Source organism: Ascoidea rubescens (assembly GCF_001661345.1).
Source record: "Ascoidea rubescens DSM 1968 unplaced genomic scaffold ASCRUscaffold_27, whole genome shotgun sequence".
Taxonomy (NCBI): domain Eukaryota; kingdom Fungi; phylum Ascomycota; class Saccharomycetes; order Ascoideales; family Ascoideaceae; genus Ascoidea; species Ascoidea rubescens.
The window spans coordinates 1-26,655 of record NW_017962939.1 but is presented as its reverse complement, the minus strand read 5'-3'; the positions used below and the strand labels follow the sequence as shown (position 1 = coordinate 26,655).

At 32.3% G+C, this 26,655-nt stretch overlaps 16 protein-coding genes across 16 annotated transcripts; 4 read left to right on the top strand and 12 right to left on the bottom strand.

The window, feature by feature from the left end:
* Positions 1-514: 514 nt before the first annotated feature.
* Positions 515-2,023, bottom strand: ASCRUDRAFT_78331 (uncharacterized protein). The gene is given in 2 exon segments (XM_020194216.1): positions 515-1,657; positions 1,668-2,023. The coding sequence occupies 1 exon segment, from the start codon at positions 1,630-1,632 to the stop codon at positions 532-534; it is 1,101 nt and encodes a 366-aa protein (XP_020044186.1). The 5' UTR covers positions 1,633-1,657; positions 1,668-2,023; the 3' UTR covers positions 515-531.
* Positions 2,024-2,546: 523 nt separating this feature from the next.
* ASCRUDRAFT_78330 (uncharacterized protein) lies at positions 2,547-3,196 on the bottom strand (the record flags this gene model as incomplete). Its single annotated transcript, XM_020194215.1, has 1 exon — positions 2,547-3,196. A coding segment is annotated over exon 1 (451 nt), but the record flags the coding sequence as incomplete, so codon positions are not given.
* A 294-nt stretch (positions 3,197-3,490) lies between these two features.
* On the bottom strand, positions 3,491-3,751 carry ASCRUDRAFT_83169 (uncharacterized protein; the record flags this gene model as incomplete). The annotated part of the gene is made up of 1 exon (XM_020194828.1): positions 3,491-3,751. One exon carries the CDS (start codon positions 3,749-3,751, stop codon positions 3,491-3,493), a length of 261 nt encoding a protein of 86 aa, XP_020044184.1.
* Positions 3,752-4,036: 285 nt separating this feature from the next.
* On the bottom strand, positions 4,037-4,683 carry TOM6 (Tom6p). Its single transcript, XM_020189039.1, has 2 exons — positions 4,432-4,683; positions 4,037-4,319 (listed from the first exon to the last, which is right to left on the bottom strand). Exon 1 carries the CDS (start codon positions 4,599-4,601, stop codon positions 4,434-4,436), a length of 168 nt encoding a protein of 55 aa, XP_020044183.1. The 5' UTR covers positions 4,602-4,683; the 3' UTR covers positions 4,037-4,319; positions 4,432-4,433.
* Positions 4,684-5,413: 730 nt separating this feature from the next.
* On the bottom strand, positions 5,414-6,274 carry ASCRUDRAFT_16016 (uncharacterized protein; the record flags this gene model as incomplete). Its single annotated transcript, XM_020189392.1, has 2 exons — positions 5,630-6,274; positions 5,414-5,514 (listed from the first exon to the last, which is right to left on the bottom strand). Exons 1-2 carry the CDS (start codon positions 5,979-5,981, stop codon positions 5,414-5,416), a joined length of 453 nt encoding a protein of 150 aa, XP_020044182.1. The 5' UTR covers positions 5,982-6,274.
* A 719-nt stretch (positions 6,275-6,993) lies between these two features.
* Positions 6,994-7,791, top strand: RVS161 (amphiphysin-like protein RVS161; the record flags this gene model as incomplete). Its single annotated transcript, XM_020191011.1, has 1 exon — positions 6,994-7,791. The coding sequence occupies one exon, from the start codon at positions 6,994-6,996 to the stop codon at positions 7,789-7,791; it is 798 nt and encodes a 265-aa protein (XP_020044181.1).
* Positions 7,792-8,092: 301 nt separating this feature from the next.
* On the top strand, positions 8,093-8,722 carry ASCRUDRAFT_73080 (uncharacterized protein; the record flags this gene model as incomplete). The annotated part of the gene is made up of 1 exon (XM_020192152.1): positions 8,093-8,722. One exon carries the CDS (start codon positions 8,093-8,095, stop codon positions 8,720-8,722), a length of 630 nt encoding a protein of 209 aa, XP_020044180.1.
* A 203-nt stretch (positions 8,723-8,925) lies between these two features.
* ASCRUDRAFT_40234 (E3 ubiquitin-protein ligase BRE1) lies at positions 8,926-11,799 on the top strand (the record flags this gene model as incomplete). Its single annotated transcript, XM_020191008.1, has 4 exons — positions 8,926-9,226; positions 9,308-9,448; positions 9,704-10,060; positions 10,427-11,799. 4 exons carry the CDS (start codon positions 8,926-8,928, stop codon positions 11,797-11,799), a joined length of 2,172 nt encoding a protein of 723 aa, XP_020044179.1.
* A 783-nt stretch (positions 11,800-12,582) lies between these two features.
* On the bottom strand, positions 12,583-14,490 carry STD1 (Std1p; the record flags this gene model as incomplete). The annotated part of the gene is made up of 3 exons (XM_020191009.1): positions 12,583-12,731; positions 12,900-13,447; positions 14,123-14,490. The coding sequence occupies 3 exons, from the start codon at positions 14,488-14,490 to the stop codon at positions 12,583-12,585; spliced, it is 1,065 nt and encodes a 354-aa protein (XP_020044178.1).
* A 629-nt stretch (positions 14,491-15,119) lies between these two features.
* Positions 15,120-16,629, bottom strand: ASCRUDRAFT_78327 (diacylglycerol kinase). Its single transcript, XM_020194214.1, has one exon. The coding sequence runs from the start codon at positions 16,397-16,399 to the stop codon at positions 15,173-15,175; it is 1,227 nt and encodes a 408-aa protein (XP_020044177.1). The 5' UTR covers positions 16,400-16,629; the 3' UTR covers positions 15,120-15,172.
* ASCRUDRAFT_131868 (uncharacterized protein) lies at positions 16,500-17,138 on the bottom strand. Its single transcript, XM_020189038.1, has one exon. The coding sequence runs from the start codon at positions 17,039-17,041 to the stop codon at positions 16,601-16,603; it is 441 nt and encodes a 146-aa protein (XP_020044176.1). The 5' UTR covers positions 17,042-17,138; the 3' UTR covers positions 16,500-16,600.
* On the top strand, positions 17,033-18,812 carry SUR1 (mannosylinositol phosphorylceramide synthase catalytic subunit SUR1). The gene has a single exon (XM_020194213.1). It carries the CDS (start codon positions 17,237-17,239, stop codon positions 18,575-18,577), a length of 1,341 nt encoding a protein of 446 aa, XP_020044175.1. The 5' UTR covers positions 17,033-17,236; the 3' UTR covers positions 18,578-18,812.
* A 313-nt stretch (positions 18,813-19,125) lies between these two features.
* Positions 19,126-20,844, bottom strand: ETT1 (Ett1p; the record flags this gene model as incomplete). Its single annotated transcript, XM_020191010.1, has 3 exons — positions 19,126-19,529; positions 19,677-20,285; positions 20,412-20,844. The coding sequence occupies 3 exons, from the start codon at positions 20,842-20,844 to the stop codon at positions 19,126-19,128; spliced, it is 1,446 nt and encodes a 481-aa protein (XP_020044174.1).
* A 652-nt stretch (positions 20,845-21,496) lies between these two features.
* On the bottom strand, positions 21,497-22,159 carry TMC1 (Tmc1p; the record flags this gene model as incomplete). Its single annotated transcript, XM_020194827.1, has 2 exons — positions 21,497-22,047; positions 22,126-22,159. 2 exons carry the CDS (start codon positions 22,157-22,159, stop codon positions 21,497-21,499), a joined length of 585 nt encoding a protein of 194 aa, XP_020044173.1.
* Positions 22,160-22,526: 367 nt separating this feature from the next.
* Positions 22,527-24,638, bottom strand: ASCRUDRAFT_40249 (dipeptidyl-peptidase III; the record flags this gene model as incomplete). Its single annotated transcript, XM_020191012.1, has 1 exon — positions 22,527-24,638. The coding sequence occupies one exon, from the start codon at positions 24,636-24,638 to the stop codon at positions 22,527-22,529; it is 2,112 nt and encodes a 703-aa protein (XP_020044172.1).
* A 127-nt stretch (positions 24,639-24,765) lies between these two features.
* ASCRUDRAFT_78323 (uncharacterized protein) lies at positions 24,766-26,185 on the bottom strand. The gene has a single exon (XM_020194212.1). It carries the CDS (start codon positions 26,061-26,063, stop codon positions 25,152-25,154), a length of 912 nt encoding a protein of 303 aa, XP_020044171.1. The 5' UTR covers positions 26,064-26,185; the 3' UTR covers positions 24,766-25,151.
* Positions 26,186-26,655: the final 470 nt, after the last annotated feature.

Genomic DNA, 26,655 nt, shown 5'->3' with positions numbered 1-26,655 from the left:
TATTATTATTATTATTATTATTATTATTATTATTATTATTATTATTATTATTATTATTATTATTATTATTATTATTATTATTATTATTATTATTACTATACTTTACTTGAATTAATTGTATTTTTGTTTCTTTTCTTTATGTTTTTTTTAATTTCTTTTTTTTCAATTTTTCACTTATATTTTCATTTTTACCTTTTTTTATGACTTCAATTATTATTTTTATTACTTCTATTATTGAATACCATTAAAATTAAATGTATAATGTATTTATCTAAATATGTATTATTTATTTACTTTTACTTGTTTACTTTTTAATTAATTTTTCATAAAAGGTTATCTTTATAATTTTATCATATTCGATTAAACAAAAAGCACTCAAAAAAAACGAAAAAAAAAATAGAAAACAAAAGAAAGCAGAAGAAAAAAAATTTAGTTTAGCAATTAGAATAAAATCAAAACAAAAAAAAAATTAAATAAAAATTAAATAAAAATTAAATTGAATGGAATGCTATTGTAGATGTACACTTTATTTTACATTTTAATATTATTTTCTATTATATTTTCTTCGTCATAAAAAAATTCGTTATAATTCGTTTTCATTTCCATAAATTTGTCATCATTATCAAAAAAATTGTACTTTAGATTGTTAAAACTTTTTTCAATTTGTAAAAGAATTATCGTTATCACAACACTTATCGCAAATACTTTATCGAATAGCTCATCTAGTAATAAAACATTTAACGGTATTTTAAAGATTTTTGTGATTGCATTTGATAAACTTTTCGATAAATTTGATCTTATCATTAATGAAGTGGCTAGAACATAAATTCCAGTCAATTCAGCTACTACAAGATTTCTTGAAATTGATAACAATGATTGTTGATTTTCATCATCATCATTATAGCCTTTACTAATTTTTTCACTTTTCTTTGCATTATCATTATCATTATTTAATTCATTTGAGGAGTTTTTAATTTTAATTGGTAATAATTTTGAAAAACTTACAAAAGTATTCAATACACTTGAAAATGAACAACAAAATAAACCAGTAGAAAGTAAAAAACCAATTTGATTTGATAATAAATTTTCATCGACAGTCTTTAAATTAAACAAACTTATTATTATTTTGGATAAACTTACAGCCAATGCATCCTGAATTATTTGGTCATTGTTATTGTTGTTGTGAACATTATCATCAATTGAGGATGTGGATTCTGGATCTAAAGTAGAGTAATAATTTTTATAGATTTGATTTGGCAATTTTATGAAAAAGATACTAATTAATCTATAAACACAATAAACCGAGAAGATTTTTTTACCCAATAATATTAATTTCCCTAAAAGAGTTTGATCGAATTTCAATTGATCGATTTTTTGGAGTATGTTTGCTATATCATAGTATAAGTTATTTTTTAGACTTGATAGAGTTTTAATTTCTAGTTGTAGTTCGTTAATTTGAATTTGGTCATTTGAGATTTGGTTTTTAGTTTTATAGTTGAAGATGTTAATTTTTGAGAAAATTTTATTTTGGATATTATTAGTATTATTTTGAGATGATTTTCGATCGATTGATATTTTTCTTTGGTGATAATTATTTTGATTATTGGATAGAGGGTTTAAGTAAGGGCTCATGTTTGAGTTATTATTGAGGTTATTAATTGTATTGTTTGTATTGTTTGTATTGTTTGTATTGTTTGTATTGTTTGTATTGTTTGTATTGTTTGTATTGTTTGTAGTATTTGTAGTATTTTTAGTATTTTTAGTATTTAAAATTGATTTTAAATGATTTAATTCATTTTGTCTTGAATTTATTAAAGAAATTGTATTTTTAAAGCTTTCGATAGTTTTTTTGAGATTTAGATCCAAGTTTTGTAGATTAGTTGTGTTGTAATGATTGTAGTGGATGTGATTAGGGTTGTAATAATTTGAGAGAAATATTTTTGATATAATATTTTGAATAAAATCAGAATTTGAAATCAAGTAGTAGGGGGTTGAGATTGAGCCTATACCGGATAAAGCAGCCATACAAGCTATGCCTAGGATTGATAATCTTGATAGATATGAGGTTAATAGGTTGTAGTTATTTTTGTTGTTGGATAAGGATTGTGGGATTGAAAGGTTGACTTTTTCGATATTTTTCAAGGTTTGCGTTGATAGGTCCCTTGGTAAGTCGTCTTGGTTTAACAAGTTTAGGGAGAAGTTGTCAGAAAATTTTGAGTAGTTTAGTTTATTTAGGGAAAAAAGCCAGAGAAGGAGGAGCGAGATGGATAAGATTAGTTTTAGTTTAATATTTTTATAAATGGTATCATTGTTTGAGTAATTGTTTGAGTAGTTGTTGAGAGAAGAATTGAATTTTTTTAATTTTTTTTTATTAAAGGGAGAGGTGAAATTGAAATTGAAGTTGAAATTAGAATTAGAATTAGAATTAGAATTAGAATTAGAATTAGAATTGGAATTGGAATTGGAATTGGAATAGTTGTAGTTGTAGTTGTAGTTTATGATGAAGTTTATTAGGATGAAGAAGATTAAAAAGGGAAGGATGAGGATTAGGAGGATGATTAGGAGGGATAGATTTAGATTTAGGATTAATAGTTTTGGAGCCGAATTGAACCATTTAGAGATTTCAGAGAGAACCAAGAAGATGATTAGAAGCGAGGAGGATATGGTTAGAGAAAATAGAGATTTTAGGAGTCTTTTAAAGGAAGGGAAGAGGGGGATGTTGTAGTTTGATAGAGATATAGATAAGGAGGATCTGTGGGAGGGAGATTTTGGGGTGAGTCTTTGAGTTGGGATTGAGATTGAGATTGGGATTGGGGATGAAGAGGGAGAGTCAGAAAGACCTAGAGAGTTGAGATTAAGAGATATTGTTTGTAAGTTGAAGATGTTGGGAACTAGTTTATAGAGAAAGGTGTTTGAGTAGTAGTAAGTGGCCGAAAAGAAGAGAAGAAAAGGGAGAGAGTTAAAGGCCAGAGATAGAAGAGAAGAGGAAGAGGACATGGTGAGAGATCAAGGCATGAGCAGCAGAGGAGGAGTGGTAAGAGAAGGAGAAGAAGAGGAAGAGGAAGAAGGATGAGAAGAGAGATGAAATTTAATGAGATAAGAGAGGATTGGGAATAGAATGGAATGCAGTACAAATCCCCGGCGGAAGTTACAGAGATCAAAGGTCAAGAGAAGAGAAGATGTTATGATATAGTGTTAATAGTATATAGTATAAACATATATAAGTATTAAGTAGAGATCCAATAACCCAAGTATATAGCTAACGAGAAAAAAGAGAAGAGAAGAGAAGAGAGAAGAGAAGAGAGAAAAAGAAACAGAAAAAGTAAGAGAACTTTTAAAATAGATCAATTGGGATGGTTATTTGATTTTGAGAACTATTAGAGAAATGTTAAAGTAGTAAACCAATTGGAATAATAAAAGCACTATTGAAGTGAGAGAAATGATACAGCCTAAATTGAAAAAAAAGAAATTAAGAAAAGAGAAGATTAGTTTATAATTCATCTTTTTTTGTGTTTTTGAGAGGAGCAGCGGTTGGAGTAGCAGATTGGATGATGGAAGAAGCAGAGGAGGCAGAGGAGGTGGTGTTGGTAGCAATTGAGGAAGCAATTATGGAGGAGGAAGAGGCAGGAGACTTTTTGAACAAGGAAGAAGCTAGGGATTGGACCTTGGAGCCAAAGTTTTTGACATCAGCACCTTCAGAGGCAATTGAGAAGGAGACAAGCAAGAGGGCAGTTAGATATTGGAATCTCATTGTAGGCGAGTGGTGAAGAGTGAAGAGTGAAGAGTGAAGAGTGGATGCAATTGAGAAGAATTGTTTGTTGGAGAAGAATTGGAGAAGAAAGTGAAAAAAAAGAGAGAAAGGGAACTTAAATAGGATGCAAGAGCTGGATAAACAGAGCAGTCGAGAAGGATAGGGGAGTCGTGTGGGATCAGAGAAGGTGTTGTTGGAGAATGGAATAAGAATGGAACAAGAGTGGAACAAGAGTGGAATAAGAGTGGAATAACAGACGAAGAATGAGTATCGAAACAGATCTTTCACTAACGTAGCACTCGTTTCGTATTCCTCTAAGTGGCTATTCTCTCAGTGTTTGTTGAGCAGATTCTCAACAAATTGCAGCAGCACTGGAGATTGGTGGATTCGAGCTGTTGTGCTTCTAAAGGAAAGCAAAAGGAGAGGAGAGAAGAAAGTTTTGCTCTGATGGGAGGTTGAAACAAGCTACTACTACGCTAAGACTGGACAAACTGATGTTAAGCTACTTCATTAGACGATTATATAGGAGAGAGTACATAGTTATTTACAGTGAGGCAATCAGCCCAATCTGAGAGATGTTAGTGGTTGCAATGTTGTATATGCTGCGAAGCCCATGACACTGAGAATAGAATAAACAATGGAATAAATAGTAGAAAACAGAATAGAAAACAGAATAGAACACTTACTGAGGAACCATCAAGTCCATTATCTCAGACTGGATGAACCAGACACCAGCAGCAAAGAGAGAAACATTCAACACCACAGGATACGCTGGCGACTCTTTGAACTTCTGGAATCGCGAGACAGGCTCTTGCTTAGTGGCTCTGGGAATACCATATACACCATTCATTGTGAGGACTAGCTGTTGGTTATAGTTGGTTCGGTTGGTTGTGGTTGTTCGTGTTAGCAAATGCCAGTTTTTTCTCTTCAGCTTCAACTTCTCTAACTTCAAAAAAGACCAAAGCTGAAAATTTCTTCTTGCAATTTCCAGGTCACGTGGAACAGAGATTCGACTTTAGCTCGATTTTTCACTGAGCGAGCAGAACGAGTTTACGAGAAGCTGTTTATTAAGCTGTGTTTGCGAGAAGCTGTGTATTGCAATGTCTATTTCTATGTAGCGGTTTCCTGCTATGAAAACGTTTGTTAGTAGTAGCCCCAGGCTAGAGTGGAATCGCAGTCGAGCACGGTGCAGACAGTTGGGCATTGCTCAGAGCAGATCTTGAAGTTAGTTTTTTCTATCAACTATGATTGCAGATAATGTAGATAATTTCGTCATCATGGTAATGCGCCACCGTCGTATCGCTCCATAGCCGTGCTGTTCATGGACAACATACCGGTACCAGTCTTATGTTCTACTTGTTTTGATTGTATTGGTGAGTGACATTTATTTAGCTGGTATATCTAAGATAAAACCTGCTTCTTATTCTTTTTCCATTTTAAAAGAGAAAACTGAAAAAAAAAATTAGGTCAAAAAAGATTTTCAAAAAAGATTTCCAAAAAGAGAAAGCAAAAACACCGCATGGTTCCATCGCAGTGGTCCTGCAGTGTCATGTATAATAATGCATAACGCTACTAGTACCAATGAAGTGGTCTGATGAAATGAATATTAAGTGAATAAAAAGAATAAAGAGAATAAGGAGAATAAAAAAATAAAAGAAAGATCTAGCCAGTTGAAATACAGTTTATATCATTATTAATATTATTATTATTAATGCTATTATTATAGTTATAGTTGCAGTGATAATGATAGTTCCAGTCACTATCTTTATAGTAACGAAAGAATAAGTGATCGAATTTTCTTTAATATGATTCTATATTTAATGTATTTCACATTCAAGTAGTTTTTAAAACAACTGAATAAATAAATAATGAAATCACCCAAGATAGTAATTACAATTAGAGAAATAATAAATAGTCCCAAGTATCTTGAACATTTAAACGATATATTAATCAAAGTCTCAAAAATTTCAACTAAAATTTTAGAAAAACCATTTAAAAAATTTAAAACATTGTAAAAAATAAACAAATGGTTCACAAAAAACTTATTAATTTCAATCTGATTATCATTATAATTATAATTATAATTATAATTGTAATTGAAATTCGAATTCGAATAATGATTATAATTATTACTCAACTCAATTAAAAATTTGGGTAAATTCAAAGACACTGTTTGCACTCCCATATTAATTGATGTTATTTCCTCTAAAAACTCTGAAAAACTATGCATTGTCCACTATTATTATTATTATTATTATTAAATTATTTAATTAATTATTGAATTATTGAATTAATTAAAATATTCAATTGATTCACTGTTTCGTGTCGTCTGCTTCTATTCTCGAAAATTTAGAAAATTTAGAAAATTAGTATATCACCAATGGATTCTCGTCGCTTATATATCTCAAAAAATTAGTGCACAATAAGAAAGCGAAGATTTACTAATTTACTGATAATTGAAACAAAACAAACCAGAATAAAACAATTGAAACAAATAAACAAAACTAAAAAAAAAATTTCAAAAGAGCAAAAGCTGAATCACTGTTATATACCTATGCTATCATATCACTAACATGCGCACATTGCACCTTAGATCAATGTAGCCGGTTTTTAAGCTCATGACAATGCTGTTGAAAAAAGAAAAAAATGCCCTTTTCTGATAACACAACCCATGCAAAACTGGGATGCATTCTCGGGTATCCAATCATCACCTCCTTTCCGCTTTGCTTTTTCCTTCTCTCTTTGTTTTCAACGTGTTCATCCCCTGTTTTTCTGCAATCACTTGGCCTTGGTCCTGTGACTCTCCGATGCTGGTCTTTCTTCTTCTGCATGTGCTATTCTTGCTATGCACTTTTTGAGACTTTTTTCAAACAAAGAATTCAAACCCGTTTCTGTCTCTTCACCCGCCTTCCGTACAACCAGATCACATGTCCACCATCACTGCTTCTCACTTTCCAGAGCTGTCTGTTGCTGTTTGCTTTGTTTCCCATGTGAAAGACCCCGTGTTTCTTCCCATCAAAGCCACCCGATCACGCTTCGCTTAAGACTTGGTTAAATCACGTGAAAGATCCTCCTATTCAAATTAGCCTCCATACTATACTTCATACAGTATCAACTATCAACTCTCTTTTATATCACCATTCAACATCACCATTCGTCGTTTATTACTCTTTAATATTCATATTATACTATATCACTTCAATTGCTCTTTCTATAATTTATTGATTAATTAATATATCATCATGAGTTGGGACGGTTTCAAAAAAGCTATCAACAGAGGGACAAACTCCGTATTTGTTAAAGCAACAGATAAAGTCACTGATAGAGACTATGAAGTTGAAGAAAGAAGATATAGAATCTTGGAAAAAGCTGGAAAGACTTTGCAAGTCGAAACAAAAGGTTACTTGGACTCTCTTAGAGCTGTCACTGCCTCTCAAGTAACAATCGCTGAAGTCATTTCCAACCTATACAATGATACCAAATCAACTGGCTCAAATTACTCAAGCGCTGGCGACTACTACTTGCAATGTGTAACTGAATTCGATCAAGAAACTGTTAAACAATTAGATGGCCCCTTTAGAGAAACGGTTTTAGACCCAGTCAACAAATTCTCTCAATATTTCCTGGAAATTAATGAAGCAATCAAAAAGAGAACTCACAAAAAAACTGATTACGAACAATGTAAAAGTAAAGTAAGGAGATTGGTCGATAAACCTGCAAAGGACTCCTCTAAATTACCAAGAGCCGAAAAGGAATTGGCAATGGCAAAGGATATCTATGATGAACTAAACGACCAACTAAAGGACGAATTGCCTCAACTAGTCAAACTAAGAGTTCCTTATTTTGATCCAAGTTTTGAATCCCTTGTCAAAATTCAATTAAGATTTTGTACGGAAGGCTACTCAAGATTAGCTCAGGTACAACAATATTTGGATCCCCAATTAAGAGACGATTACTCAAATGGTAGATTGGATGATAGAATTACTGAATTGCTACAAAAAATGTCCTCTTTAACAATCTGTTCAATAGCTGCAAAGTAATACATCCTCATATATCTCCTATATACATATTAATTCTAATATCCTAAGTTATCTCATAACGTCATCATCTTTGTAATCCACGCGACTTATTGTTATCGCTTTTATCTTGCGCTTTTTGTCCCAAACCGTGGCTGATCTTGCGCATTTTCTTTTCTTCTCTTCTCTAAACAATCCTCATATACCAAACACATATCGCGCTACTCGCTATACTCCATTCACAACTTCATCTATTCATCAGTTATATTCCCATCTCATATTCTTAATCTACGCTCATATTCTTTGCTTTGCTCCCCCTAACCTAATGAATAACCATCCTGCCTCTTGGATATACTCTTCCCTATATCCTCACTTCATCATCGTCCAAGATACTTCCTCTTTCAACACCCATCCCAAAAATCTAACCGCCGACATCCTTACTGATCCAACTACCCAAATAAACGATATAAATAACAACAACTTTCAAATCCTAAATGAACACCCAATAAACATCTTTCCCGAAATCCATTACAAATTCATCGATGACGATGATCAAAATACTGATTTAAATAACAATAATGACAACATTATAATAATCGATTTTGAAAATGATGCAAAAACAATCAAATCCATAAACTGCTTCTCTGACGATTGGCAAATTCAAAACATCGAACAATTCCAATTTGACGCCAACAGCAATAACGATAACAACTACAATAATGATCTCGACAACTCTGTCAACCTACTCATCAAGGGAACAAAAATCTCGCCCACTTTCAACACTGCCGCCAGTGTCTCTCCTGCTGCTACCACTGCTGCTTCTGCTGCTCCTGCCCTCAGTGACTTGGACCTCCATAACCTGGTGGCTCTCTTCTCCTTGCGCAACCGCCAATTGAAGCAAATGATGCACTTCCAGCTGAATTTGGGATGCTTTGAGGGCTCGGCGCTTAACTGAGCTCGTTGCTGCTGCTCGGCCCTCCCTCCCCCGCTGCCCGCCCGACGCTCAGATAACGTGGTTTTCCCGCTTCCACGAAAAAAAAAGAAAAATTGAACTTGAAAACAAATAAAGTACTTCTTCATTCTTAGCACTTGATTTCTTGACTAACCCAACTCTCTCCCAATATCTCCCCCATTAAATCTTCTTCCATTTATCATACTATGTCGAAATACATTGATAGAAAACGCTCTAATGATGATTCGACCAATTCTTCCTCTTCAAAAAGAAGGAAAATATTAAATCGTTTATCCGACACTGGTCCCTTAACTCAAGACGATGTTGTCTACTTTCAAAAAGAAGCAATAGTTCGACAGATGAAACTATATAAAAACCAATATAACGTAATTAGATTTCATTATAAAATCATCAAATCGAACTACGATATAACAAAAAACAACCTAGCTCTACTAGATGCTTGGTGGCGCAATATTATTGAATTATTAAAATCAAGAGGCTTAATTGGTAAAAAAATATCTTCATCCGATGATGATTTACTCTTAAACATTCCCTTCGGAGATGATGAGGATGATGAAGATCTTCAAGATGATAATGAAGTCAATAATAATAATAATAATAATAATAATAATAATAATAATAATAATAATAATAATACCAATAATAACTCTTATCTTAAAAATAAATACAATTACAATAATGAACTAGATATTGATATCGATCTTGAAAGTGATGACAATGATGGTAATAATGATGATAGTGATGATAATAACAATGACGATGATAATGATAATGATAATGGTGATTTAAACGCTCTTTTAAAACCAAAAACCAAAAACCAAAAATTACAGATCAATGAAATCTTGTCTCTAAGAAAAGACCTATTAATGAACATTATATCCCCACTAATAAACAACAACAATAATAGAACTTCTTCACACGATGTTCATAAACTACAAGATCAAATTGAATCTTTAACAAAAGATTTAGTGGCCTATAAATCAGAAAACGATTTTCTAAAGGGCAAAAACTCTTACTTGAAAAAATGTTTAAAATCTGTTACCCTCAAATTATCAAAATCAATAAAACTTCAAGAAAGACGCCAAAGTAAAACTCTCAAAAGAACTGATGAAAGTTTGAAAGAAAATAGTGAAATTAATGGAAATACAAATGACTCATCATCAATAACTCCAAATAATGTAAATAATGTTAAAAATCAAAATCATATTAATAATATTGATACTCATAATAATGGCACAGATAATAATAACCATAACACTCTTAATAATGGAAATACTACTACTAATAATAATAACAATAACGATAACGATAATAATAACAGTAACAACAATAACAATACAACAGATAACACTGTTAATAACAATAACCAAAATAATGTCAATAATAATAATGTTAATAATAATGTTAATAATAATAGTAATAATAATAATAATAATAATAATAATAATAATAATAATAATAATAATAATAATAATAATAATAATAATAATAATAATAATAATAATAATAATANTAATAATAATAATAATAATAATAATAATAATAATAATAATAATAATAATAATAATAATAATAATAATAATAATAATAATAATAATAATAATAATATTAATAATAATAATAATGTTAATAATAATAATAATAATATAAATCAATTAGATATAAATAATACTACAATACCCATAGAGGAATTGGACAACTTAAAAATTGAACTTTGCCAATTAAAATCTGCAAATGAAACTTTACAAAACCAATTAGAACAGGAAATAACAAAGTCAAAAAATTTGAAAAAAAGTGTCTTTGAGTTAAACCATCGATTATTAAACTTAAATGAATTGGATTTGGAATCTTGTGAATTACACAAAAAATTGATTCAATCAAATCAATCCTTAAATAACGAAATGAAAGAAATCTCAAAGATTAACACAAACTTGACAAACAAATTAAATCAATATGAAAGTGAAAAGATTTCTTATAAGACTGAGATTGAAAAGGAGTTTAACGATCAACAAGTTGCTTTAAAACAAAAATTAGAAAAAGCTGAAACTGATTTAACAAGGATTAGAAATTCAAGAGATGAATATTCTGCTCAACTTAACATTCTTAAGGCCGATAGAAAAAATTCTGAGTTATATGAAGAATTGAAAAATTTAATTAAAACTCAAAAAGAAAGAATTGAACAATTGGAAAAAAATCCAATTGAATCTAGAAAAGAACTTTATAATGAAGATCTTGAGAACTCGGATCTTGAATCCTTAAAACAGCAAAATTTTGCTTTATTAAAAGAATTGAAAGAGGTTGAAATTGCTTATAATATGTCTGAGCAGCAAAGAGTCAAGAAATTAAACTCTCATATTGATACAGAATCATTAATTAATAAACTAAAAATTGAGAAAAATAAAGCTGATCAAAAATATTTTGCAGCAATGAGATCAAAAGATGCATTAATAAATGAAAATAAAACTTTAAAACAACAAACTTCAAAAACTGCTGAATTAATTGTTCAAATTAAAGATGTTGAAAAACTTTTAAATCAAAAAATCGAAGTTTTGGAGCTTCGAGTTAAAGACTTGAATGCAGTTCAAATTGAGAAACAATTAAAAAATGAAAACTTGAAGAAAAACTTAAAAGAAGTATTAAGTTCATATGATAACCTTAAAAAAAATCATGATCAATTAATTAATAGTAATCAAAAATATGTTACAGAATCTAAAATTGAAACTGAAAGATATAATAAATTGGAAGTGGAATATCAAAAATCGATTTCAAAAACGAAATTCTTAGAGACATCAATAAATAAAATTAAAAGAAATAATTTAGCATCTAAAGCAAGAAGTTCAGATAGTACCATTTCGGGTTTAGAGAATGAAATTGAATCATTGAAATTTTTATTAAAATGTTCACTTTGTTCAACAGAATGGAAAAATACAACGTTGAAAGTATGTGGGCATACATTTTGCGATAAGTGTATTCAAAAAAGAATACAATCAAGACTTAGAACTTGCCCTTCATGTATAAAACAATTTTCTAGTAGTGATGTAATTACAATTCATCTTTAAGAACCTCTCCTTGAAAAAAATGTTATATTATTTATTCTCGTTATTAAAAAAAAGGGGAGGCTGAGTTCCACTGTCTTTTTAGTTTATTTTGATAATTTTTATTGGTGTTATATTTTTAATTCTGTTTGTTTCTTGTTTGTAATAGATTTGTTTGTATTAATGTGGTTAGCAATTATTTTTTTTTAAATTATGAAAAAAAAAAATAACAAAATAAAATAAACGCAAAATATTTTAGAAATTGGAAATTGAACTACAAAATTGAAGATAATTTTGTTCTAGAAGAATTTTTATTTATCTCACAATCCGCCATCATTTTAAGTGTATAAAAACATGAAAAACACAACAAAATAAAAAAAACTTGACAAAAATCTTAACAAAAAAAGAAAGCAATAAGCTTATTTATGCAGTACATATTCTTTAATATTGAAAAAGAAATAAGATTTAAAAAAGAAAAGGAAATAGTGTTTTTCCTTTAAATTGAATTTAATTATAAACCATTCCTGGAGTGTATAAAGAATAACAAAGATAGAAATAAAATAAAACTAACAAAAGGAGAAGAAGGTTAAAGGAAAAATAAATAAAAGTAGAAGAAAAATAAAAAGAAATAATGAGGTAAAACAAACCAACAATAAATAAAAATCGTTAATACATAAAATTAAAAAGGAAAACTAGTAAAAGTCATTGAAAATAATTTGAAATAAAAAAGATAAGTGTATACGCAATTATAAGAGGTGAAGTGAAAAGAAAAGAAAAAAAATTAAAATTGCTGATTAGAATTGCTGATTAAACCCTATCAGGAGTCCAATCTAGACCTGCTTTTTGATAAACCTTTGCTTGAACTTGATTCCAAAGAAATGATTTTTCTTGATTAGATAAATCAAAAGAGTTTTTAAAATGAGGTTCTTCGAAGTTTTTAGCACTATTTATTAGGACTTTTTTAAGTAAAGAATTTGAATTTGAAGATTTTGAGTTATGTAATTTTTTATTGTTGGATTTGTTATTTATGGGGTTGTGATGAGGTAATAAGTTGTTATTAATATTATTTTGGAGTTGATTTTGGGGAATATTAGAAGCCTCATTCTTTTTTTTATATAGAGAACAAATTTTTTTAAAATCGTGACAACATTGAGCTTCAACAGCTAAATTTAATAGGAAGTTTTCTATTATATTTCTCCATTCATGGATTTCAAGAGAATGGTATTCTTTACTAGCAAAAATTTGTTCTTTATTATAGCCTTGAGATTTTAATTTTAAATAAATCAAGTCGTTATGTTTTTTTTTAGCTGCCAATACAGTGAATTGAGCAGCTTGAGTTCTTAAGTTTTCGCTAAATTTTGCTTCTTTATAGATGTCACTTTGAACTAGAATTGAAACAAATTGTGATTCTGAAGAATCTAGAGGTAATAATTGAATTTTGAAACCTAAAGGAGCATAAATGATAGGGATTTTGTTATTCCATTCTGGTTTTAAAGTGTGTAGGATTAATAAAGATCTTAAGTCGTTTAAATCCCAGTCGATTAGGTTTCTTTTAGTAAAAGTTGGTCTGCCATTGGGTAATAAATTTGATAGAAACTGAGGTAGATACATGTTGTGAAAGTCTATTGGAATTGCGTCGTCAAGAGTTATTATTGGGGCCGAATTTATTAGGCTAATAGAAGAAGATTGTGTAGATGCGATGGAGTTGTTAGTAGTTGAGAAGACAGAGGTTATATTTGATGGAGCCGAATTATTTGATTGGTAGGAGGATTGATGGGATGATTGATGGGATGATTGATAGGATGATTGAGAGATGGATTGAGAAGGGACAAGGGAGCAAGTTGATGAAGATGTTGAGGATAGAGAGTCAGTGGATGCAGTTGATAAAGCAGAAGAATTTGAATTGATTGATTTATTTGATTTATTTGATTTATTTGATTTATTTGATTTATTTGAGTCATTAGAAGATAGAGAAGTTAAAGATTCATTTGATATTATTGAAGCAGAAGAGTTATTTTGGAAAGAGGATAGTTCAGAAGAAGAGGTTTTATTTTTAAGTTTTGCTTTGAATTTATTAGTAGTTTTGTTGTTGTTGTTGTTGTTTGTATCTTTTAACGAGGATCTACTTGTTAATTTATGTAGAGTTGAGAAGATTTGCTTATGTTTTTTTTTGTGATGTTTTTGAGAAGATGAATTAATTGAGTTTTTTATATGAATTGGATTAATTGGATTATTTATAGTGTTTTGATTTGAGCTGGTTTTATTATTAGGGCAGAAAAATTTTAAGTTTGAGGAAGATTTTTGATTGAGATTTCTTATAGAGGATGATATAATTGTATTATTAGACGTATGTGAAGATAAAGAAGAGGAAAAGGAAGAGAGGGAGTCATTAGATTGAGAGGAAAGAGAGCTTTGATTTGAGTGCACTCTTTTCAAATTTATTCTACTGTTACTGTTATTGTTATTGTTATTATTTGGAATGATATTTGGAGAGGCAATTGATTTAGAGTAATCGATTACTGAAGAATCGGAAGTTGATTGAGAAGAATTAGATAACAAATCGTTGGCAGTATAAGAAGAAGATAAAGGAGAGTTTCCATGCCTGAGAAAAGAGGAATTTAAAGCTAGTTTCTTCTGTATTTCAAGACGAGCATTTGAGGTGTATTTCTTTGGAGTATTGCCGGAAATACTATAGTTGTATGGTGGGACATACATTGCTGTTGTAACAAGATAATATAGTAGTGAGATAGAATATGGTGATAATATAATGCTATAGAATAGATATAGTTAAATATGGTTGGATATAATTAAAAGTAAACAGATATAATTGAATATGACTGAGTATAGTTAGAGAAATGAATAAGGGAAGCTATTGCTAAGAGCAAGCTTCAAGCAGAGGGTATATTATAAGATGAGAAGAGAAGAAAAGAAATTCAACAGCCCAGAGGACGAGAGATAGTAATTATGAGAGATGGAAGATGAAATGCAGAAGTGAGAGAGATATAGAAGATGAAAGCAGATTTAATATAAGAGTGTGAAGGTGAAAAAGGTGGATTAAAGATCAAATTTTTAATTGTTCCTTCACAAAACCAACACAAGAAAGAGAAAGAACGAGTGGAACATCTTCTGGAGTTGTTCCTTTTTGCTGGCGCAGCGGACTCCCCCCCTCACGAGGGCTGCGCGAAGAGCGCGCAACACACGGTCCTGCACGGCGCGGTTTTTCCGACGCGCGCTGATAGGCTAACTGCGCAAAGACGCGCACCTGCGCCCAACCAGCACAGTCAGCTGACAGGTTTTTCCGTGACAGTTCCGTGGCGTCGAAGCCCGAGTCGGCACAGGAAGTACAGGAAGCACAGGCAGAAAAAGCAGAGGAAGCAGAAAGCTATTTGACAGAAAGCTATTTGGAAGCAACACGCAAGACAGCGTAGAGAAAACAGCTGGACAACACCGGAATGGTGAAGTTGTCGTCAAGATTGAAGATCTGGATGGCCTCTGAGATGGCAGCAATAAGGCCACAGAGAAGGGAGAAGAGTGGGAGCGAGAGCCTGCTTTTGTCGGCAGAATACATAATAGAGGAGGACGTTCTGAGTAGGAGGTGGTTGGATGTTGGATTCTTTGGGAGAAAATAGGCGTAGAGAATGATGCAACTAAAGACGCCAGTGAAAAAGGCAGCAATGGAACCAGCAAGCGACTTATTTGGGGTTAATCTGGGAGTCAAGTGGCCGTATAATCTTCCAAAAGTAGAGGCAGCAGTGTCAGACCAGGACAAGAGAAGAACAGAAAGCATGGAAATGTCCTTGGAAAACAAGGAGAAAGGGATGATAAGACCCAATAGGTAGTAAATTACTCCATTGACGGAGTTGACCTCCTTTTGTCTCATCAATAAACCAAAATAGCGGATGTATAGCTGATTAACTCTGGGGAAGTTTAATCGGACGACATCAATAGACAATAAAATTAAAAACCCAGTTATTAGTATGGGATTAATGTCACTGATCTCATATCCTTTGCCATAGAGATATAAAGTTATAAAGCCGATAGAGATATGAAGCACTTTTCTTGGGATTTCGTGTTTCTTGATAAAATTATTGACGTTTTGATTTAAAAAAGACAAGTTATTTTCGATACTGATGGTGATCTTGCTGGTGCTAGCATTTTTAATATTAAGCTTTTTAGTGTTAGTACTGTCTGTACTACCCGTGCTGCCCGTGCTTCTTGGAGTGCTCGCTTTGTAGCTATTGTTATAAGTGTCTTTGTAACCATCTTCATCGCTGCTCAAGTTATTGCTGATGGTTAATGTAGAAGAGCTGGAGTTTAGAGAGAACGAGGTTATATCACTATTATCGTTGCTATCATCGGTTTCTGCATTATCATTTCCAATCTTATTATGGCCGATTTCATTATCAGATATATCAGTATATTCGTCGGAAATCTCATCAGTGCTATCATCACTACTATTGCCAGCGGATTCCTCCAAAATGTAATCTTCGTCTTCATCTTCGTTATACACAGAGTGTGGATCATTTAAACAGTTGTAATTGTAATTATAATTAACTGACACAGCCTTGCTATCTTTCAACTCATTAGAAAGCGTAGTCGAAGGAATTAAAACTCTTGCAGACATTTCCACCTATATCCTTGTCATTTAACTGTAGTTGGTTGTGGTAAAATATATTTATTTGAATTTGAATTTAAATTTCGAAAAAAACAACAATATTTTAACTATTTAAAGATCTTAGCACTTGTGAAATGAATCTTGTTTTATTTGATATTGATCTGTGCTATACAATGCTACCTATTATATCATACCGTTGATCGACTCTTACTAAAAAATTTTGTTGGCTGTCCGTTTTTCACATGCCATTTTTCCACATTCCACTGCGGATGTCCAGCGGAACAACCATGGATCCAGCATTCCGGATTTGGACCTAGCCACGGCAAGGATCTTGCGTGCGGTCGCGTGTCCGCTGTGAATCCGCAGCGGAACCACGCATCCGCATCCGCTGACGCGCTCAGGCCCTTGGTGCACCACGCTCTTGCAACACGACTGATAGCGCCCGGCATCCAAGGGATTCACGTGACATATACTTTCCTGTGACCACGTGTATATCACCGGTGTCCCGAACGCGCAAACGCATAGCCCAGGCCCACGGCTGTGGGAGCTCCGAGCTGGAGCCTCGCAGCGTTGCTTTCTCAGCCTGAAGAATGCTGCTTCTTCTGCTGCCTGTGGTTCCTCTGCTTCCTCTGGTATCGTTGTTCTCGACATATAGACTGCCTCTGCTGCTGCTGCTTTAATTGATACACTTCCTCCACTCCTGTGTCTCTCTTTCGTATCCCCTGTCTTAGCTCCTGCTCGTTGCAACTCATCGTTCCTTTATCCACTTACACCTCACTCTTTTCCCTTTGTTTTTTTTTCATCACCCAACAATTGCACTTCAATACGATACCAAATTATCCTGCAATGAAAAAAGAACTTAAATACATCATCTATGCTCATTTGGCTTTGCTCTTGTTTATCCTATACCAGGTCTTTGACCTCCTAACTCTAGTATACGATGATTCCTTCTCTGATGCTCTTCTAGAGGTTGATTTAAACCCTCCTGAGGACTCCCCAAAGAAGCCTCAACTCATCCCCAAAATTATTCACCAAACCTACAAAAACGAATTCATTCCCGATATCTGGAAAGCTGGCCAGAAGGCCTGCTTGGATTTGCACCCTGATTATAAGTATATTCTATGGACTGATCAAATGGCCAGAGATTTTATAAGCGAACAATACCCTTGGTTTTTGAAAACTTGGGACAACTACAAATATCCAATTGAAAGAGCTGACTCCATAAGATATTTTGCTCTATCCCACTTTGGCGGTATTTATATCGATTTAGATGATGGCTGTGCTCGAAGACTAGATCCTCTCTTGACTGTTCCTGCTTTCGTTAGAAAGACCACTCCAACTGGCGTCTCTAATGACGTTATGGGTTCAGTTCCAAAACACCCTTTTTTTCTAAAGGTCTTGGATAATCTCCAGAAATATGACAGAAATTGGCTTATTCCCTATCTAACCATCATGTACTCGACTGGCCCTTTATTTTTAAGTGTCATTTGGAAACAATACAAAAGGTGGGGCGTTCCTGAAAATGGTGTTGTCAAAATATTACAGCCTGCCGATTATAAAAAACACACTTACTCCTTCTTTATAATATCTGAAGGTTCGTCATGGCATCTAGATGATGCAAAATTCATTAAAAGTTTAGGCAACCACATTCCAGCCTGTGTCGTCTTGGGTTTCCTAATTGCCTTTGTTGTTTTTTATTTTGAGTACTCCTTTTACAACTGGGTCATCTCAAACAATTTCAGAAAATTTAAAGCAAAATTCTCCTTTCTCAATTTTTTCAAATTTAACACCTCCAAAAATAACAATAACGAAAACAGCCCTTCTTATTCCACTCTCAATACTGATTCCTCCGACGAAGACTTTCTTGAAAGCATCAACTTGGATGATGACGATGACTCAACCGTCCTTGTCACTCCTTCTTCAAACGCAATCATAAAAGGTAGAATCAGTCTCAGCGACTTGGTCCCAATTAAACACGCTGCCTTGGCTAAATTCTTGAGAAAGAAAAATAGAAATAGAAAAGATTCAAACTTGTTCATTCCAAAAAATATTAATGTCCCAGATAGCAATAACCCAAATAACAATAACCCAAATAACAATAACCCAAATAACAATAACAATAACAATACCTCAAATGATGACAACATCAAAAAAGATCCTCTTTTTAATACAAGCAACATTGTTTAAGACCATAAACTATAATTATCAATTGACACTTTCCTCTGCATTTTTATTTCTTCGGTCTTTTGATTAACCCTTATTTTAATCTTTAATCTTTACCTCAATCTCAATCTCAATAGATTATAATCCCTAATATTAATATCAATATTAATCACAATTATTACTATTATTATATTCATGGGTTTATTCATCTCTTTTTGTATATTAATGATTAATTGTTTTACCTAATTTATTTCTTCCTCCCTCTTTTTTTTTATTTCATATTTATTGTTTTGCTTCTTTTTTTTTCTTTTTTCTTTTTTCTTCTTTCTTCTTTTTTTCTTTCTTTTATCTCTGTTTTTGTCTTTTTCTATGTGTCCTGTTGTCTTTTTTTTCTTTCTAATTTCGTACTTTATATACATACTTCATTTCTTTTTACGCTTAATTTCTGGTGTTTTCTTAATATAAACAAATAAACAAATAAATAAATAAACAAATAAACAAATAAACATAAATAAGTAAATAATTAAACAAATACATATATTTAATACCAATATTTCCTTATTCATTTTATCTCATTCTTCATCGCCTAGTAAATCAATTAAAATATGCTCATACTTCCCATGACTCACTTTATTGGCTTTTCTTAATATATCTTCAGCTCGCTTATAAAATTTTTCTTGCTCTTTACTTTTTAAATCATACAAATTTCCCAATGAAATCTCAGCTTCAGCTATATCAACCCAGCTTTGTGTATCTTCTTCATCCTCTGCTTTCTTGAAATGTTTTATTGCTTTTTTGTAATTTTTAATCCCTTCTTTTTGCAATTCCTTTAATTTATTAATCTCAGATAACTCGGATTCCTCTTCACCATCCTCAGAATAAACTACTGATGTGTATATATTACTTGGTCCTTCAGCTTTAATTAAATATTTTTCTCCAATTTTATGGTTAACTTTTTTATATAATAATAAACAATCTATTTCCTCCTTTGAAATCTCCTTATTTTCCTTAATTTCATCAATATTTGAATTATCTTGAGTATCTTGTTTCTTCTTATCCTTTTTATGTATTTTCTTATCTTTTTTGAACTTTTTATTATTTTTATTTTTTTTCTTGTGATCACTCATTTCTTCTATCTCAATAATTGATTTATAATTTAACAACTTAACTTTTTTAAGTAAATTCTGTGCAAAAATTAATATACGTTTATTTAACCAATCATAATACTTATCGATTGACTCTCTGGTTTGATATAATGGATGCTTTTTAGATAATTTGACTTTTTGTTTAATTTCCTTCTCATTTTCATCTTCAATATCGCTGTCTAATCCTTCAGTTAAATGGTCTATACCAAAATTTTCTATAATATCTAATAAATCATCAAATGAATTTAATATGTTAAAATGGTCCAGGTTATAATAATTTTTCAAATATTCGTCATCTTCGATTATAGAATTTTCACAATATTCATAATCTTGAATTAAATTCTCGATAATTTTTTTGAAATTTGGAATCTTAATTATCTTTTGGCTATTTTTATCTCTATTATATTTTCTTGACGATAAATCTAAATTTGAAATGTATTGTAAAGGAATCTTATTTAAAGTGATCTCAATTCTAGCTAGTGTTAAATCAATTGATTTGGTATAGTAATTTAATCCTAAATTGACTCTTTCTAATGAAGCGTTGAGAAATTGAGCAACAATTTTATTGTTTTCAAATACAGGAAGATCTGATATTTTCATTTTGGTATTTTTATTGTCTTCATCATCAACCTCGTTTTCATCGATATCAAAATCAAGGTCAAGATCAAGATTTGCATTGTCGTCATCAGAAGTATGATATTTGGCCAAATCACACAAAGCTAGAGAATATATTGTATGAAATTTTGAATTTAAAGCCTTTTTTTTTTTTTTTGTTTCCTTGTTTAAATCCGATTCTCTTAATAATCTGTCACACTCGTGGACAATACCATTAAGAATCAATTGATTATCTGAATCATTGTTATATTTGTAAGTTTTCCATAATGCAATCAATTGAGCGATTTCATCATTTGGATCGACAGATTCGGATAATTCAATAGTTAAATTGTTAGGAGAAGATTGGTTTTGATCATTATTGGAGTCAATGTTTTCGATTTCAATTTTTTCAAAATTTTCATTTTCGTCATTGTTAATATTTTTATCAAGTTGATTAGTTTTGGGCAAAGTTGATTCAGGGTCTTGGATTTTTATCTTTTTTTTTTGTTTTGAAGCTTTGCCTATACCCAAGGGTCTTTTAGTCCTAGACATTTTTTGAAAAGTGGCGAAAGGATCTAATTGGAATAGTAGATATAATACAAATATAGATGGATAATGAGCAGGAGAGGAAGAAAAAGAAGAACAGGTTTAAAGTTGGAAAAATCGTGTGTTTCTCAAAAGAAAAATTTTCTGGTTGTCGCCAGTCGGAAGGGTTAGTTTTGGTGATTGTGGGGAATTTGGTGCGTGAAAGACGATAATGGAGACTTTTATTGAAGAGAATGGAGATTAGAGGGAGATTAGAGGAAAATAAAGTGCTCTGGGAGAGCCAATTAGTGTGTCTATAGAATCAAAGTAATAAGTGTTTATCAAAACATCAAAAATAGAAAGAAAGAAAAAAAAGGTAGAGATAGAGATAGAGATAGAGATAAAGATAAGTAAGGAACAAAGGACTAAAAAACCAACCGGTTTTACACTATAAACACATTAGACCAGTATGATAATGCCAATCCAAAAAAATAATAAGATAATAAAAGAAAATAATAAAAGAAAAAACAGGTAAAAAAGTGCTATAAAGGACAAGATAAAAGAAAATAATAAAAGGTAATAAAAGGTAATTAAAGATAAAAGAAATGAAATGAATTCAAGAAAATGATGCATGTTTAGGGGATATCATGGATTTTGTGATTGAAAACTAAAGATTATTTTAGACTTTTGAAGCAATAGTTTGTTCACTATGTAGTTTTGTTGCGTTTCTTTGATGTAGTTGATCTTTGCACGATTGCAAACCTGAACAAAAGTGGTTTTCTAGTAAACGATGGGTTGAGCAAAAACGACCTTTGCAGTAATCACAATCACCAACGATTCTTAGAGGCGCAGAAGAGCAGTTGTTGAATGAACAACGTTTGCTCTTTGATTTCCTCTTAACAGTTTTGATAACTTTTGTTTGTGGAGCAGTTGATGTTTCAGCTGAGAGAGAAGTGGATTTGTTTTGATTCATTGCTTGGGTTTGTTTTGTAATTTGAGCTTGATTTTTGGCGATCAACTCAGGGATAGGAATCGACTTTAGCACCAATAAGACAGTAGAGCCCTCTTTTATGCTGTAGTATGAAACCAGCTGTTTGATGTTGAGTTTTCTGCCTGCAAGATAGAGAGAGGTTGTGGAGGGAGTGAAATTCAAAGAAGCAGGGGAGGCTGCGATGGCGACTGCCTTCAAATTATCGACAGTGGAGTTGTCTGGGACAGTGACAGTAAATGCTAAGCAAAAGACAAAAACGAAATGTTAGTAAGACTGTTGTTTTGTTGGGCTGCAGTGGGAAGGAGAGCAATACGTACTTTGTGAGTTAGTTAATTTGATAGAAACCTTCATTGTGCAAGCGTAGGAGAAACAGTGAGACAGGATCAAAAGCAACAGCAGGAAAAGATGGATAAAAAGATGGATGAAAAGAAGCAGAAAGATAGATGAAAAGAAGTAGGAGAGGAAGAAGGAAGAAAGACAGAGAAAAAGAAGATCAGAAAAAAGCAACAGGAAACAGCCAAAAAGAGAAAAGTGGCAAATCGAAGCTATTTATACTTCTAAGTTGGCCCTCTCTTCGCTTTATCAGCGGCTATCTTTTTTTTTCTTGGGCTGTATTTTGCTGGTTCTGCTGGTTCTGCTGGTTTTATTGCCTTCGACAAGGCTGTTTACTGTTGTTTGTTTACTGCTGCCTGTGCTGCCTGTGCTGCCTACGCTCCATCTACACGTCTCTGTCGTAGAAGCTCTGGATCATCCCAAGCTCGGTTTCTGGGTAGCTTCTCAACTCCACTGCTCCAGTCTCTTCGTCGACAGAGGTGTTGCACTGGATGAACTGCTTTCGGGGGAGCCTCTTCTTCATCACCACGTCTCTGAACCTGCCTATCTCCTCAGAAACGTTGGATCTTTCCAAGAACAACTTTGATCCATTGCCAAAATCCCCTGAGCACTTGTAAACATGCAACTGTTTCAAGTACTCTCCAACTGCTGGCTGGCCAACGCTTTCGATCTTGCTCTTGTTCATAACTATTCTCAAGTCTGAAAACTCCTTATCGTCCTCGTACTCAAACTTCACAAATCCTTCACCAGCCTTCAAAAACGTCTTCAAAATCGAAAATCGGGCTTGCATATGTGCCTGTCCCCATTTCTTGCTGATTGGATCCCAGAACTGCAATGCCAACAATCCTGCTCTGGCCATCAACAAGTAACCAATGTGTATAATGTCGTTTTGTCTCTCAACATCATTTATCCCAAAGATCTTCAAAATCTCTCTGTTGGTAATCAAGTACATGGCCACACACTCAGCTCGACACTCTTCATATGGTCCAGCTAATGATCCGAATACTGATGACCACGTAGTGTGTTTCTTATAATAGGTTTCCACTGGTTTGCCATCTAATCCAACTGGTGGGTTTTCCTTATCAAAGTTGAACTTCCCATCATCTAGTTCTAATAATAACTTGCCTGACCCATGTCCCAACAACTCATGTAGTCCAACTTGAACCTCAAATGCTTCTGCTTGATTTTTTTTAAATAAATCACTGATTTTTTCATCAATAAATGTAACTGGTTCTTTATTGCTTTCTTTAGCACTCAAAATATTACCCAAACTCACATTCTTAAACCCGATATTGATTCGAACATCATCATAATTTGGAATATTAATTCCTGCTGGAACCCCACTCCCTGCAAACGTTAAAACCTCTAATGATGTAAAATCTGGTGGTGTAAACTTATCCTTTTCAAACTCCTTTGACCATGGCAACTTCTTAATATAATGTTCAGCATTATTAACTAAATTACCAAACTTTTCGGTTCTCTCTTTATTAACCATACTAACTAGCCCTTCCCATTCTCCTCTTATTCCATATGGATCACGATATGTCTCAATAAACCCAATATTGGTCTCGACTGGTGGTCCTATATCCTTTACCCAATTTTTTTGTGACTCTTTATGCGATAACATCGAGCCAGTTTTGAAAGATTCAATATAATTTTTAACCATTTTTTCTTGAATTTCATTTGAAACATTTTCTTTAGCTAAAACCATCGATTCAACAATTTTTTCAAATTCCTTTGAATGATCTCCAAACTTAAAATTAACTGTAACTTTCTTAATAATATCGCTACTTTTCTCATCAACAATCTCAAATTCCTTAATTGAATCAATTGGATATTCGTTGGGAATTGTATTAGAAATCTCTGCTGATGCAATTAAAATATTAAACTCATTTGTTGAAATCTTTTCAACTCTAGTGTTCTCTGGCATGATATTCTTACTAGTCAATAAATTATTCAACGATTTAATCTCATTATTGTCAAATAATAATCCATCCTTTGAAACATAATACCCAGAATTATTTAGTCCTAATAATGTCTCATGATTCTTTTCTACTGAAAATATTTTTTCTGAAACCTTATCATAAATAGAATTGACTTCTTCATTATCAACTGACTTGATTAATTGATTAAATTGATCTCTCGATAAATTAGGAATGAATTTACTATCACCAAATGATTTAAAATTACCCAAGTTTGATAAAAATTGAGAAGAATATTGTAAATAATTATCAACAATATCTCCATCTTTATCGTCTAGTTTTTTTCTTAAATTTTCATAAGGATTCAATGAATGGATCTTGAGGATCAACTTGTAAATGTCTTCACTCTCATTACTGACACTTCTCAAAACAACTCTTGAACCATAGTGAGAAGCTCTCGACATATAATGAGCATATTTTTTTTCCTTCAAGGACAATTTATCAAAATGAGTTTTGACATCCAAACAAACAATTGGAGCTTTAAAGTCTGCAGCAAAAGTAGAAGCAGTAGCCATTTTGGAGATTGACTTGATGAGTTTGTTCATTTATAAAGAGGAGCGAAATGAAATACAAGGGATAGTGCGACGAATTTATATGAAAAATTAAAAAAATATGGAAGGCGACTTTTACAGTTTGGGAAATGAGTGGAAAATTACGTTATATTATATTGGATGTATAAACAGAGGAGTAACAACAAAATAATAAAATAACAAAATAATAAATTAGAATAGGAATAGGAATGGGAATAAGAACAAGAACAAGAATAGGAACAAGAATAGGAACAAGAATAGGAACAAGAATAGAAATAGGAATAAACCAGAATCAAAACAAATTAACAATTAGTGAAAAGCATCGACCAGCAATAGATTAGTGGAATAGAGGAATAGAGACTAGTGGAATAGAATGTAGAAAAAGACATATAACAAAAAATATAACAAAACATATAACAAAACATAGAATATAGAAATGGACAACAAAAATGTAATATAATATAATATAGTATAGTATAGTGTGGTGGAAACGAAATATTAATAATAGCCCTTGAGGCTTTCCAACTGGTCTTGATACTCAAGATATACCAACTCAGCCATAGCTTGACGAAAAGCATCTTTATTGTAATTGCGCTTTGAAGTGTGTGGTTGTTTGGACTTGAATTGGTTGCAATAGGCATCAGCAGCAACAACACCATTGTCGTTGCCACTGTTATTACCACGACGATGTGTCTTGGAGACAATCGAGTTTCTGAGCTTTCTCACACATCTTTTGAAAGCTGCTCTTTTGGAGACAGCATAGTTGAATGTGTCAGCGTATTTGTATTCGCTTTCATCGATTTCGATGGAGGGATCAAATTGCTTCAAAACCTGTTGTTTCTTGGAATGTCTTTCATGAGCAGCAATGACCAAGTTGTTGATGTCCATTTCCTTTTGGAGGATTTGCTGTCTGAGCGTAAATTGTGACTTTTGTTTTTCATCCTGTAGCTCTGACTCAACATCAGTACCATCAGTTGTGACTGAGTCCTGGCTGCTGAGGTCAGAGGCAGCATCATCGCTGTAAGTAGACAACGACTTTGAGTAAATAGAAGAAGAAGAAGAAGAAGAACAGTTAGAAATAGGAATTGAAGTAGGAATCGAAATAGATGGCTTTTCAGCAGCAACAGATGGTTTGTTGACAGCAGTAGATAGTTTGTTAATACAAGACATGTCAAAACGAGAATAAGTCTCATAACCAGCAGCAGTCAAACCCAATGGTGATAAAGTATCTAGATAGAAAGTTTTTGGCAAATAAGAACCAGAATCACAATCCGAATCCGAATCCGAATTAAAAGCAGAATCAACATCAGCTCCAGAAATACATCTGTTGACTTGAGCTCTTGATGGTTTGAGGTGGAAACGCTTCAAGCCATTGGCAGATGGATTAACTGGTGCAGCTAAGGAGGACATTGTGAACGAAGTCGACTAAAGTGATAGCAAGATAAGATAACAAACAAATAAAATTATTATAAGTTGTTATAAGTTAGACAGATTAATGAGTTATTGAGTTACTTTGGTTAAGCTGTGATAAGTGATTAATAGATGGAAAGAAAACAAAAAAAAATTTTTGGGAAAGAACTCGTTCTTTTATGTTGTCAGAAAACAGTTGTCTTGAGCATCTTAAGCACATTCAATGAATTGACACATGCAATCATATCAATGTTTGTAATAATCATTATTGATCATTGATATAATAACAATGACTGCTTTTAAAAGCAAAAAACGTAAAAAAAGATCCATATCATAAGACTGATCCAAACATAACGCTCGATGATTGGTGGAAAAGCACCAGATATAAAAAGCAATTTCCGTTTTAGGAAAGTGCACAAATCTCGGAGGAGATTAAAAATACAGAAAAAAAGCAAAACTCAGAATTGATTTTGATTGTTGCTGAACAGGCAACATTGTCATTGGATAGCTGGAAACACGATCCAAGAAACAACTTGCTTTTGAGCTATTATTGTTAGAGAAAAATTTTCTTGTTCAATAGAAATCCAAGCAA

What these genes read in the sequence shown, in the direction of transcription:
- ASCRUDRAFT_78331 (XM_020194216.1), bottom strand. Translation starts at nt 1,632, where the DNA reads ATGAGCCCTTACTTAAACCCTCTATCCAATAATCAAAATAATTATCAC.
- TOM6 (XM_020189039.1), bottom strand. Translation starts at nt 4,601, where the DNA reads ATGAATGGTGTATATGGTATTCCCAGAGCCACTAAGCAAGAGCCTGTC.
- ASCRUDRAFT_78327 (XM_020194214.1), bottom strand. Translation starts at nt 16,399, where the DNA reads ATGTCTGCAAGAGTTTTAATTCCTTCGACTACGCTTTCTAATGAGTTG.
- ASCRUDRAFT_131868 (XM_020189038.1), bottom strand. Translation starts at nt 17,041, where the DNA reads ATGTCGAGAACAACGATACCAGAGGAAGCAGAGGAACCACAGGCAGCA.
- SUR1 (XM_020194213.1), top strand. Translation starts at nt 17,237, where the DNA reads ATGAAAAAAGAACTTAAATACATCATCTATGCTCATTTGGCTTTGCTC.
- ASCRUDRAFT_78323 (XM_020194212.1), bottom strand. Translation starts at nt 26,063, where the DNA reads ATGTCCTCCTTAGCTGCACCAGTTAATCCATCTGCCAATGGCTTGAAG.